The sequence below is a fragment of the Onychomys torridus genome, chromosome 10, assembly GCF_903995425.1.
Source record: "Onychomys torridus chromosome 10, mOncTor1.1, whole genome shotgun sequence".
In the NCBI taxonomy this organism is placed as follows: domain Eukaryota; kingdom Metazoa; phylum Chordata; class Mammalia; order Rodentia; family Cricetidae; genus Onychomys; species Onychomys torridus.
Window position 1 is genome coordinate 75,295,682 of NC_050452.1, and position 13,871 is coordinate 75,309,552.

Here is a 13,871-nt window from a genome sequence, read left to right on the forward strand (position 1 = left end):
GGCTGGGTAATTTTACAGTATTTTTCCATACATTTACCTCCACAGTGAATCAGATACACCTGCATTTTTAAGTTAGCATGGGGGGGGGGGGGGTGCAGCTTTAATGAACAACCCAGACTCGCTACCCAGGATGAATGTCACGTGGTGACTGTGGTCTGTCAAGGCCACAAAAACATGTGCACCGAATCAAAATTTAATTACCCTGCACAGTGCCCTTGAGTTGTGCTTCATATTCCATCGACTTCTGCTTCTGACAGGGTAGCTCCGTGCTCCAAGACCTGAGAAGTTCCAGCCCCTCCTCCAGTGCTTCCTGAAGGCCGTTACAGGAAGTGACATGTGCCGGTCATTTTGACACTAACTTCCCAGTATCAGTCCTGCTTAAAGCGTTCCTTACTGAGTGAGGGTCATGTGTTCAACCACAGGACACCAAGGCGGCGATGCTTTGGTCTGTCCAACACACACAAACAGCTTTCACTTCGGTTTCATGGCCTGTTCATAGTCACCAGCAATCCCCAGCTGTGAAACTTCAGCTGGGGATTGCTGGTGAACTGTGTGGTGGGGAGGGAGTGGATGGGAGTGTGGCTAAGTGGTACAGGAAGGCAGCCAACAGGGCAACTAAACACTGAGGTCCTTTGGAAGCAGCGATCCGTGCCAAGTGCCGCGTGACCACCTGCTGTCCCTTCCTTCGCACTTAGACTGTGGACAGCAGTACCTCTAGCATTAACGTCCAAGTGACTGAGATCGGTATGAACATGGGTTGAGGAAGTTCGTCTACACCTTGTTCTATTCTCTTCTGGGTTGGCAGGAGAGAAAGTGTATACCTGAGTTACATCTTGAATACAAACGTAACCACATTGCCTTTTTCATGACTTCTTCCTGTCTCACTAACCAGTTCACAAAGCTGATATGTGGGCCCCTGGCCTGGGGCCAGCAGAGTTCCACCCTGGCTCCACCCAGGACCTGACCAATCAGCAACTCTGGGGGAAGGGAAGCCACACTGTGTTAACAAGTACTTTGGTGATTCTTGGGTTGAGCCAAGGATGAGGACTCACACATCCAAAAACATTCCCTGGCTTCATGAGTTCAGCTGCCAATCCATAAACAAGCGATACTCAAAGACAAGGTTCTCGGACAGAATCAACACAGCAAGTGATGAAGAGCCCTCTCTTAAAGGACCCCCAGCCAGCACACTCCAACACCACTCCTGTGAGTCACAGAAGCAGATAGACGGTTCTTAGCAGTTTTCAGTGTGGTCAAACAGTGGGTGTCCTTTAAAAAGATAAGGCCTAATTCTAAAATAAACACAGTTTAAGTGCCAGTAAAAATATTTCTCCCTTTGTTTACTTCTGCTCCTTTGGACACGATAATGTCACTACTGAGACTTTCTTGTTAATACTTTAAATCTAACACCAAGTCCCTGCCCTGAGACTCCCACGGGCATTTAAGCCGGTTAAATTAAAAGCAAAGCTAATAAATTGGCACAAGATTTTTGGGATCCAGTGTACACCAGCTAAGCCATTGGGTTAAGCTTTAACTCTCAACAGAGATAGGAGAGAGGAAAGTGTACCCAGGAGGAGCCCCACAACTCTGCGACACCTAGAATTCAGCACTCAGGACTAAAGCTAATCTACACGTTTGGCTCCCCGGGATATCAGACGCAAAATCATAAATTTTATTTTTCTACTGAGTAGTCTAAAATATAAACTTCAACTGTTACTTTTTTTTTCTTTCTCACAATTATAGCCCTGGCTGTTATGGAACTCTCTACATAGACCAACCAGGCTGGTCTGGAACTCAAGAGTGCAAGGTTTAAAAGTACGTGCCACCATACCAGGCAAATGATGATTCTGTATTTGAGGACACCATGCAGTCTCCCTACTCTACTATTTTGAGAAAATCGACACATGTTATGTCTACCATAAACTGAACAACAATCTAAGGCAAAGCTAGACTCCCACTTCAGGAAGTAAAAAGCAGGCGAGCATTTAGGCTCTAAGTTATACAGAGAGCAGTAAAGTGACTGCACCTGCTAAGAAATTATACTCCAGCTCTAGAGTTATGCGGCTGAAGCAGGAAATGCCAGTTCCCAGGGGTACAAACTGTATTTTCAAGACATTCCACATTCTGAGTTGAAATGCACTTGTTTGTTGAGTCCTGAAAAACAAATGAATTGGAGAAGGCCCAAAACCCGAAAAAACTAGATTTATATGGAAAGGCAGCCGAGTCGTGTACGCTCCAGAGCTCACCAGCCATGTATTCCCTGTCTACAGCTTTTCAGTGGCACATCAGTTGGAATAAGAGGAAGAAATGACAACATCAAGACAGAAAGGTCCTGTCGACTCACCTCCATGGTGGACACTGTGTCCTGCCTGAATATGCCAGAGATGTGAACAACTGTTGAGCTGCATTCATGAACTCTCCTTCTCACGAGTGCAGGTCCATTCGACATGGAACAATCCCTGCTAAGCTGTAGAACCACCCAGATCTCTTCGGAGATCATTTCCATTAACTTTGCCAGACAACGGCCCCATAATCCAGCTGACTTTAAGAAAGAATGAGTCATTGCTCCTGCAGTCTTTGTCTTGGAAAGAACTAGACTGTGAGTCAGGAAGCTTGCTGGGCTCCCCGATGAACTAGAAAGTAACCCCTGAAGACCTGTCTGTGTCTCCTATCACAGACACCATGTATAAAAGGTACCAGGGAAGACAGTGGGGGACAAGTCAGGGGGTCAAGAATGGCACACATCCTCCCCTCCAAATCTCTTCCTTGACTACACTTTCCCAATAATTATTCTGTTTAATCATGGCTACTTTGCATTCTGGGTTTTCTTCCAGGTAATCAGTGGCTCCCCAGTGGGTGGTGGAGGCATGGGGTGGGGCCAAACTGGTTCTGCACCAGTTTGAGCGCAGTCTTCTACACAACAGAAACAGTTTCTCTCTAGAATCAGAGAGAGCCCCTAAAAACCATCTTTGTATCAAGCTTGGGAACAACCTGACTTTACATCTTTATTGACTTTGGGGGCTTCATCAGCACTGATGAGTCAACGTTCCAAAGGAACACTAGTGGCCTGTGCAGTGCCCGGAGGAAGGGCTTCCACCACCACATGCAATTCTCTCACAAAGAATAAGTGCAAATCCCCCGTGCCACCCAGACACCCTTCCCCGTTGTAAGTGTGGGCCTGAGTGACTCTCACAGCACAAAGGACTGCCCTGGCTGCTCTTGAACTTGCAGTTGTCATTGCCTCTAATTCCCAAGTGCTGTGATTACAGGGTCTACCATCGAACTCAGCACAAGGAGGGTTATATAACTGATTAATTCCTGATGGTAAAAGATAGGCATATACTCCATCCTTGACTCCATGGACTGCTTCAGTGAAGGAATGGGGGTGTTGGAGATCCGGACACATAACTCCTTTGCATTCTAGCATTCAGCACTGTCCCTCAGCATACAGGAAGCAAGCACTCTACATAGGACAAAGTCCAATGCTGTCCAGTTTACTAATTTCTATAATTCCATAAAGAACAGTCTCCACATAGAAGATGCTCTGTAACCATTTCATGTTGAAGAAATCAAGCTTCTACCAGTTCTCTCCAGGAAGTGTTTTCAGGGTGTGTTATGTTTACAAGTTCCAGAGAAAGCCCACACTGGACTGAGACATAGTATATATATGCCCTGCTGTGACTAACTCCCAACTCTCATTCCAAATATATCAATGTCTTTTCCAAGTAATAGTTAACAAATGTCTTCTATTTCAAAGAAATCTACTACTACCAAACACAGTGACACATGCCTTTGAACCCAGGAGAGGAAGGTGGATCGTGAGTTCTAGGCCAGCCTGTTCTCCATAGTGAGACAGCCAAATACATAGCGGAAGGAAGGAGGGGAGGGGAGGGGAGGGGAGGGGAGGGGGGGGGAGGGGAGGGGAGGGGAGGGAGGGAGGAAGGAAGGAAGGAAGGAAGGAAGGAAGGAAGGAACTACCAAAGCTAACACCAAAGCAAAACAAAGATTAATAACCTACTTTCAGGATTTGGTAGGAGGAAGAACATATAATCTTGGTTTCAAAGAGCTTGTGAGCCCAGAAATACTGAGCCATTACTCACAATTCATACAGGAACACCAAAGAGAGCAACAGTGTCCTGCCTTGAGGAGCCACTCAGAGAAGGAGCTGCACAGCCCATTCGCATCGGCATTAAGTCAGGAACAGCTGGTTCCTACAATCACTGTCACTGCTGCGGGTCCGCGAGTTCCCACCTACAATTGTGTCTATGCACACTGAAACTACTTGTGGTAGGTTTGTGGGGATTTTAGATTGTTTATGTTTTTGCCTGTAGGTATGTGTGCCAAGTGACTGTCTGATGTCCAAAGAGGTCAGAAGGGGCACTGGATCTCCTGGTTTTGTCTCTAGTTCCAGAGGGCTGTGAGCTGCCTTGTGGGTGCTGGGAACAGAACTTGGGTTCTTTGCAAGAGCAGCGAGTGCTCTTAACCAAGGTAGTTAAACAGTGAGCTGTGTATCTGTAAGTCCAATGAGCCTGACAACCCAAATTAACTATCACAAGAGCAAACAAATCATCTACATGACACGTGTTCATGGCCTTAGCATCACAAAGAAGGCTTGGATTTCTCTTAGCACTTCCCACAGAAATTTGGCCTGACTTTAGAGTTTTGATGAAATCCAAATATAATTTGAATCTTTTCCATACACCCTCTCTTTGAATCTCAAAGACTATCTACTCTATCACATAGCAGGATGTCTTCACAAGCTCGGGCTACATTCAAGGTGTAACTGAAGGGTTATTTACAGTCTGGCGTGCTCTCTCAACATGCATGTTAAGAAAACAAGACACAAAGGCCCCTTGTAGTTTTGTCTCTAGTTCCACAGCATGTGGCCAGGCCAGGTATGGACCAGAAATAATGTATGGACCTCCTATTTTAATTTGCTAGTACATTGAGCAACCACACTGGCAACTTCGATTATAACATCTTGCAGCAGAGCAATCTTGGAAGAAATAATTCTATGGGCTGGTACAGTGAGGCAGGGAGTGCTACACTGTAGCGGCTACCCAGTCTATTTGGGGTCAGACTTGTTCCACCTGTGTGACCTTGGGAGTGCTACACGGTAGCGGCTACCCAGTCCATCTGGGGTCACACATGTTCCACCTGTGTGACCTTGAGCAAGAAACACCTGGCTAGGCCTCAGTTTCCTTAACTACCAAATGCAGATAATAAAGCACTTATCTATTTAGGTGACCAGAGAGGTAATCCAATTACAGCAGCTCAATGCTGCCTCTGACACACACAGTATCCAATTTATCTTTTATCTCATTTTAGGTCTGACATTAGTTTAAGCGCTCAGGCATTTTGGAACATAATCACCTCCCCCCTCCCCCGTTCAAATCCCCATACTGCCAATGTTAACTATTTTACAGAGGTACCTTCACCTCAGGTTTTGTGCCATGGGCTCTAGAGGCAGTGTGATCGATCACTAATGGCACTGTCAGGGTATCTTTTAGTACAAAATCCATTAGTTAGGAATGCAAAAGAAACAAATTATGTAGGAGAGTATTTATCAAGATGATCGTTGACAAAGTAATGGTATAATAGCAAACAGTTCTTAATTTCAAACAAGTGGTAAATGTGAGAGATTTAAGACACCTGTAGTAACTGTAATGGAATGGCATTGTGAAAAATCTACAGTTTCTGCTTGAACCAAGAGCTCAAGAATTGGCAAAGTAGGGGTCTGGAGATATAGTCAGTCCATGCAAACATTTTTATAGACACGACTTCTGTTCCTCAACCCCTTTGCTCAATTAGGAACCCCTACCTTCAAACACACAATAAAATGGAAGCAGAAGTTCAGCTGAGTTGAGAATATTACACTTGTTTTTAAAGTAGGCATCACTCAAGACATTTTCTATTTAGAAGTTATTTCCTTCCTAGAAAGTTTTTATCTCTTAGAAAAATTCAAGTCATATCGACTCAATCTCTAACGTTCATGCATCTACTGCTTTCCACAATCCGAGTCTTCAGGACTAAAAATTAGATCAGCTCAGCTTCCAGATCCACCTCCAAGTCACTACGCTGCATCCAGTAGGATTATTTGAAGAGCCTTTGCATAACGTAAACGTAAACTTGTGCAGCCACACTGCTTTCTGGCAAAAGTTTTAAAATGCTACGCCTCCCCCTTTTTCCCGACCACCAATTGCCGTCATGACCGAAATGCAAGGACACTAAACAGCCTCAATCTTAGGCAATCACCGATGCGAGGTCAAGGTTTTTAAGGTTCCTTTCAAAACCTGCAAACCCCGGGGAAGGCAGGACTCGGGGTCCTTGCGGTGCACAGTGCTCCTGTGACAGCAACTGCGGGTCATTAGCCACGCTCCCTTTCACCAACCGAGCGCATTCCGGCCTCTGCCTACTCAGCAGATTCACTCTGGCAGTGCTGTTTTATGTGGAATCGTACATTCTAGCAGGAAAATCTTCATTACTCACCAGGCAAATCCTCCCCCACCCTCTCCGGGGCGAATTCTATTTTCCATGAAGCGTACTTCCAAGTTTCTTTTCAAGACACCAAAGGAGCAACTAGGAGACCCACAGAAGAGCGCACAGGGCACGTCAATGAAAACCCAGGCTCCGGCAGACGAGTGAAACCAACTTCACTTGCCGAAAATTAACAGTTCTTTGGGGCAGAAGCCGGAGCTTTAACTTGAACCTTAACTTTTTCGGGCGGTCGCTCTGCGCCCGGTGCACTCTTGACTGCCTGACACTCGGGGATGAGATAGCAGTGACCCAGCGGCTTCGTACGGTCCCCGCCCCGGCACCCCCACCCGCGTCACCCCAGCCCCGGCCCCCGCGGCCGCTCACCGGTCCGGGGAGCCCCCCGCGCCCGCCTCACCTGGAGTGGGCTGCCATGGCTCGGCTCACACAGCCCGGCGTCCCGAGTCCATCAGAGCCCTCGCCCCGCGGGGCCCCCTGCCCGCGCCGCGCTCAGCATCGACCGCAGCCGTCGGCGACGCTGCCTCGCGGACGCCCCAGCCGCGCGGACGCTCAGCTCCCGGCCGCTGCGTCCTCGGCTCCGCGTCCTCAGCGCCGCCTCCGCCCCCCGGAGCCTCGGCTCGCGCCGAGCCTGACGGACATCCGGGCACCGGGGGCCGCCGGGCGAGCCGCACTTCGCCCGAGCCCGGGGACCGGCGCTGCCCACCGCCCCAGGGCACTCTCGGGTCACTGAAGACCACGGGGCGCGTCCCCGCCGCCCGCCGCGGGCTCCCCGCTCCCGGTCCGCTCGCACTTCGAGGGCGAAGCGCGCGGTCCTCGGCTCCCCTCGAGGTGCCCGAGCTCGCCGGGACCCCCCCGCGGGCGCTGCGGTGGTACGGCCCGCCTCCTTTTAAGGGCAGCGCGCTCGGCCGGCGCAGCCTGCAGCCCCGCCGTGTGCAAACGCGCGCTGCGGGGAACCCCGGCACTCCGGCTGGGACCTCGGCGTCCTGGAGCCGCGGGGTTGTGCGGGAAGCGGGCAGCCGAGCATCTGCCCTCGCTGCTTCTGGCCGTCCCTGCGGGGCTCGCCATCGGGAACATCAGGCATCGGCAAAGCAACACTGCTTTAACTTTGCTTTCAGTTTTGAGTTTAGTACCCAGAGACATGTGTTTACACAACGACTTCCCTCTTGGGGCAACATACGGATTACACAGAAAACAAGCACTCGGGGAAGTCCCCTAACAAATTAAAAGAATTGCTCCCTTCGCATGACAAAAACCATGATGCAAAACAGCGATTCAATAAACGCCCGAAAGTACAATCGAAATTGCGTCCAACTCGGACATCAGGAAAGGCTTGACCAAGCCTTGCCTGCCCAGCGGCTAAGAACTACGATGGGCAGAGAGAGGCAGGGAGCCCTCGGCATCGCCGAGGACCAGCATGCTGCCGGCGCGGGAAAGCCTTAAGGGTAATGCCGAACCGACACTCTTCCCGGGTGCGCTCCGGGTTCGACAGGGACTCAACGCTACGGTATATTGCTCAGGTCACTGACAGCCCAGTTCCTAAAGACTTAAAAGGTCCGGCACCCAGACTACAAGGCAAGGTCTCTCTAGACTCCCGGGAGTCCCATCTCAGGTCAGAATCGCTTTCAGAATAACACAAGACAATGCTGGCTTTAGCACTGATGGTGACGAAGCACTGACGGACAGCTTCCGAGGAATCAGGGCTGAGGCGGCATATGAGGCCAGTAGCCACTGCTTTTTTCTTCACACACATTAGTGGAGAGCACGTGATCTTTAGGCATGCCCTTAATGAAGTAACTAGTCCTTTCGCCAAATCTTAAGCGATGTTTCTTCATTTTTCTTCCTTCCTTCTTCCTTCCTACACCTTCCTCCTCCTCCTCCTCTTCTTTCTATGTGACCAAAGTGCACACGAAGCACTGTTCTGAACTGGGGAGCACTAAAGTGGAGTGGAAAGACAAGCACTTGGACAAGTGAGCTAGCTAGCTGCAACCTGAACTGGTTGTTTTCGTGGACTACCCTGTTTCCACGAAAGAACAATTCACCAACTTCTGACTTGGGCATCTGGCGAGTCTTCCAAAGAAAACAACTGCCCGTGTTCCTTGCAAAAGATAAAGCTTGTGTCCAAGCACTTGGGGACACTTCACAAATGCCACAGTAAGTGAAACAGTTTCCCGTACTCAAAAGGTGTTCCTGGCAAATAATGGTGGCAGGGAATGATTCAAAAGACCTGCATGATTTAGGGAGCAATGGGTTCCACATAACAAAACATGATGGTACAAGATCGTGCAGGGGGGGGCTGGAGAGATGGCTCGGCTGCTCTTCCAGAGGACTCATGTTCAATTTCCAGCATCCAAATCCCAGTACTTAACTGTAACTCTAGTGCCAAGGGATCTGAAGCCCTCTTCTGGCCTCTGAAAGAATCAGGCACACACCTGGTGCACGAACACACAGGCAGACAAAACTCCCGTACACATAAAAATAAGTAAATAAAAATTTAGAAAAAAAAATCATACACGAGTAGGAGAAATATCCTCTCGAATGCTTGAGAAAGATGTTATGAAAGTATCTTCCTCAAAGTACTGTGGTTCACACCAACAAGCTCAGCTACCTGGGAGGCTGAGGCTGGAGGATCAAAATTTCAAGGCTCACTTGGACTACATAGAGACAGCTCATGAAATAAACACACAGACATATCCCTTTCTGTATAAATCAGGAAATAAACGTAAGTTATATGAAAATGCTCAACCATTTTATAAGGGACTTATATGCCGACTGTGGTCACTTATTCTGTAAACAAAATAGTCTCAGGTATAAAGCTAGAGAAAACATTCAAAATCTCCATTTGGAATAGGCTATAAATGTCATTAGTGTTAAAATTAGGAGCAAGGTCTGTGTGCTAAAAACTAGCATTTAAATGCCTTCCTTCCCTTCTACACAGGATTATACTCCTGTCTTGTCTTGCACGGGTTTGCTATAAAAGAAAAGAAGTAAAAATTTAGCAACATGGGAGGTGGGATCCTGAGATGGACACAGTGGCATATATTTTTAAGCCAGCACTCAGGAGACGGAGGCAGGTGGATCTCCATGTTCCAGGCCAGACGGGGTTACATAGTGAGATTCTGTTAAAGCAATTTTTCAAAAATTTATTTTCAAGTTGGGTGTGTGCCTTAGCAGAACTTTCCTAACATACAAAAATGGCCCAGTGTTTGATTCCCACACCACAAAACAAATATAAGCAAGTAACTGCACTCTTCTCAAGTGATAACTGTTGAGACAATTTAAAAAAAAAAAAAAAAAAAAAAACCATACAGCAAATATTTCCCCAAAGAGATAGACTATGATTTGGAGTAGACCTGATAGTCTCTGGATTCTGAGTGGTTTGTTTATAACGTAAATCAGAATAATCTAAAATAGAAGCGGATCTCACAAACTAGAAGTCCAGGCAGGAGGAGTCACCCCAGTGGATGCTGTGTGAGTGAAGAAAGGCCAATTTTTAAAACCGCCTTTGTATGGGACTCAGGGTCTAACTGGGAAACAAAGGTGAACACAGAATCCTTTGGCTTTTCTGATGAAGTTGGACCCAACACTACATACAACAGCCATCATATCTTGACTAGACTCACAGTTTCTCTGGCAGTCATCTCAGAAGCCCCTGAGAAAGATCGAGACTGCCAAAGCCCCAGCTGTCATAAATGGAGAACGTCCCTCCTTCCAGCACTCAGGAGGCAGAGGCAGGTGGATCACTTAGAGGCTAGCCTGGTCTATGTAGTAAGCCAAAACTACATATAAGACTCTGTCCTAATTAATAATTGATTCATTAAAAAGTGGAATGTAGGGCTGTCTTATTATCCAGTAGATTTTCTCTTAATGATAGAAAACGATGGTGGCGGCAAAGTATATCACTCACACAACAAAAGAACAACTTTCTATTTCTACATTTCCTGAATCCATTACTCCCACAGGAGCCCAGGGTGCTCAGGTTAGCAAGGAGGGTAAACTTTACGAGGTGAGTGGGGCAATCACTGTACCTCCTGAATGCCAGGAGGACCTTTTCATTAGCTCTTTAAATTAATGAGCTTGAAAAATAACTCTTGCACGCATGGAATGCTAACTGCACACAGTAGATGTATCTTCAAGCCCAGGGCTTGTACGTGTCAGGCAAGGCATCTAATTGTAGCCCCAGTTAGATGTCTCTGAAATATAATCACCAACTCAATTGAATCTGCCCAAAAATGATAAATAGGTAAGCCATCATTCACCGAAACAGGAGGATCAGCAGTTTAAAGCCATACTGGGCAAAAGTATCCAGTTGGAGGGACCTAGGCTACAAGCTAGAAGAAGAGACGAACAGGTGGAGGAGAGCCAGGGTAGAAGAGAGGAGAGGTGAAAGGGAGGATGGGAGAGAAAAGAGAGGGGGAGAGAATGAGAGGGAATTCAGAGCCATCACTGAATACTCCACTGTTTATTTGATAAAGCACACAAATAGATTTTTAGATGCATATTTAAAACATTCCAAAGTGGGCTGGAGAGATGCCTTAGAGGTTAAGAGCACCGACTGCTCTTCCAGAGATCCTGAGTTCAATTCCCAGCAATCACATGGTGGCTCACAGCCATCTGTAGCGAGATCTGGCGCCCTCCTCTGTATACACAATAAAGAAGTAAATCTTTATTTTTTAGTACTTGCGATGTATATACCAGGCTGGCCTAGAACTCAATCTTCTTGCCCGTCTCCATAGTACTGGGACTGTGGGACTGCACTATCACATCCAGCATAACACACACACAAACACACAAATTATTTTTAAAGCAGGTAACCTTACTTATCACTCTAAAATACTTCAATATATCCATTTATACCACAATGGGCATGTGAGTGTTATAAACCAAAATGGCCTGATAGCTAGCTACATAGGTCAAATCTCCTCAAGAAAAGCCACTTCATTTCAATGTGTTATGGTTGAAAAGGATGTGGTCAAAACCACTTTGCCAAAACTAGTGTTCCAGGTTCTAAAATATAAAATAAAACCAAAACAGATATAGGAAAAGGGAGGTGAGGCTAGTGGAGAGGGTTAAAGATGCTTTCCTGCAGGTCTGAGACACAGGGGAAATGGCCCGGGCTCCACACACCCCTCAACTCTTTCCCCTAGCTCTGCAAACTGGGGATCCTTTGGGAGTCTGAGTATGTGTAAAGGCAAAGTAGGTTTTAAAGAAATCTATTTCCAGGTCTCTAATTTCCAAATGCCCCTTCCTCCCAACCCCAAATGCCTTCTTTGTTACAAACAGCACTCGCTCACTTCATTTCTACTTGCCCTCTCCTGTGGATAAAAAAACAAAAAAACAAAAAAACACACACACCAAGTCTCTAATCCATACCAAATCAATCTTAAACGGTGCTTGCTCCAGGATTAAGAACCATACCACTTCCAAGGAACTGTTCTCTCCAGAGGGCGGCTGAGTCTCAATTCTGGAACTCAACAAGCATTGGTGCATGGCTCCTCATTAAACACATCCAGGTAGCAAACTGGTCACACATGCTTTGCCTCCCAGGTGTTCAGGAGGACAGGAGAGGAGGGATAACCAGATGCTAGACTTCCTTCCAAAGAGAAATCTGATCTCCTGACTGGTTTGAGAGGGAGGGCTTGTAAATTTGCATCATAGAAAAAGAGGAACTCAAGCTGTGCGGTGGTGGCACACGACTTTAATTCCAGCATTTGGGAGGCAGAGGCAGGTGGATCTCAGTGAGTTTGAGGCCAGCCTGGTCTATAAAGTGAATTCCAGCCAAGAGTGTTATACAGAGAAACCCTGTCTCAGAAAAAGAAAAAAAAGGGGGGGGGGGGGGGTGGGGAGAGCTCACACAGAAATTCCCATTTTCTTCAGTTATACCTTTGGCTTCACTTGTCCTTATCTTCTGTTTCTGAATCCACAAAACCTTCTAGCTCACCCTCCCCCAACATCTCTGCCCTTCCATGCAAGTGCTAATTCTTTAGCTCAAAGTCTCACTTATCCAGTCCATCAACAACATATGTAGAAAGTTTGTTTTCATTATTTATTTGCTGGTATTTTGGTTTGGTTTGGTTTTAGACAGGGTCTCTCTATTATGTAGCTCTGGCTGTCCTGGAATACACTGTGTAGATCAAGCTAGCCTCTCAGAGTTCCGCCCGCTTCTGCATTCCAGAGTGCTGGGATTAAATGCCTGCACTACCATGCCCAGCCCACATAGTTTTTAAACAAGCTCTCCCTGTGTGGTCCACAGTGACTTTGACCTCGTGGTCTTCCTGCCTCAACTTCGTAGATTAACAGGCTGTGCCACCATGCATAGAAGGGCACCCCCCCCTTTTTTTTTTTTAAAGTTTTTCACTGGGTTTCTGAGTAGTCCTGACTGTCCTAGAAATCACTTTGTAGACCAGGCTAGCCTCAAACTCACAGAGATCTGCTTGCCTCTGCCTCCTGAGTGCTGGGGTTAAAGGCATGATTGGGAGCATATCCTTTAATCCCCAAACTCTGGAGGCAGAATCAGGCAGATCTCTAAGTTCAAGACCAGCCAGGGATACATAATGAGACCAGTGTCTAAATTAATAGAATAAAATTATTATTTATGCATCTGAAAGGGTTACGAAGGATTCCCCACATCTCCCCTCACCAGCTTCCTCAGTGTTTGTATGCCTTAAAACTGAGACACCCTATTGGTGCATCCCTATGAACTAACCTCCATATTTTGCTTTTCCATTAAAGTATCACATTCACACTGCAGTGAGTCCCCCAGTCCTTCCTTTATGACCTTGACAATGCAGAGGAATCTTTAGGCCACCCTCTGTCTATCAGTCTGTCCATCCCTTAATAAGCAAATAGAGGTAAGGGATAGGTGCCACCTTGGAAAGGTGGCAGTGTCACAAGAGGCCCCAGACCTTAGCACAGCTGACTCCATGGTGAACGTACCATTCGGATTGTAAAACTCACGGCATGTAGACAGCACCACTGGCCAAAAAGGAAAAAAGATCTAATCCAAAGTCCTTAGCTCTGGGAAGTCTCTAAATGGACTAACCTTGCTTTTTGGCTTCTGTCGTTCTGCTTCTGGCTAACTGATCTTGTAAACTGAAGTGTGTCAACCCAGGACACAGTTTTTATGCTGAAAGCTCACCCTGAGAAGGGCTCTGTGCTACACTGGGATCCCAAACACCCAGTGCAGTCAAAAACCCTACTATTGCCTTAATTAAACCCATGTCCCTCTCCGGTGGATACTTTGCAATATTAGCAATAGGTAATAACTACTTGTTATCTTTCTGTAAATTCTGGAGACAGAGCACAGGCCCTGCCACTGTTGGGTCCAGCTTCCTGAATTAAGGAAAGGGTAAAAGGGAAAGGCCCACAGCCTAACCTCC

At 47.0% G+C, this 13,871-nt stretch overlaps 1 protein-coding gene across 4 annotated transcripts in view; it reads right to left on the reverse strand.

Annotated features, from left to right (window-relative positions):
* Positions 1 to 13,871, reverse strand: part of Aff1 (AF4/FMR2 family member 1) — a 165,747-nt gene that overhangs the window by 94,379 nt on the left and 57,497 nt on the right. The window contains exon 1 of one of the 4 annotated variants that reach the window (XM_036200862.1): positions 6,893 to 7,196. The exons of the other annotated variants lie outside the window; for them this stretch is intronic. Coding sequence (XP_036056755.1) covers positions 6,893 to 6,909 — 17 coding nt within the window. The 5' untranslated portion in view covers positions 6,910 to 7,196. Of the gene's footprint in view, positions 1 to 6,892; positions 7,197 to 13,871 lie in introns of those variants that run through there. 4 annotated transcript variants of the gene reach the window in all.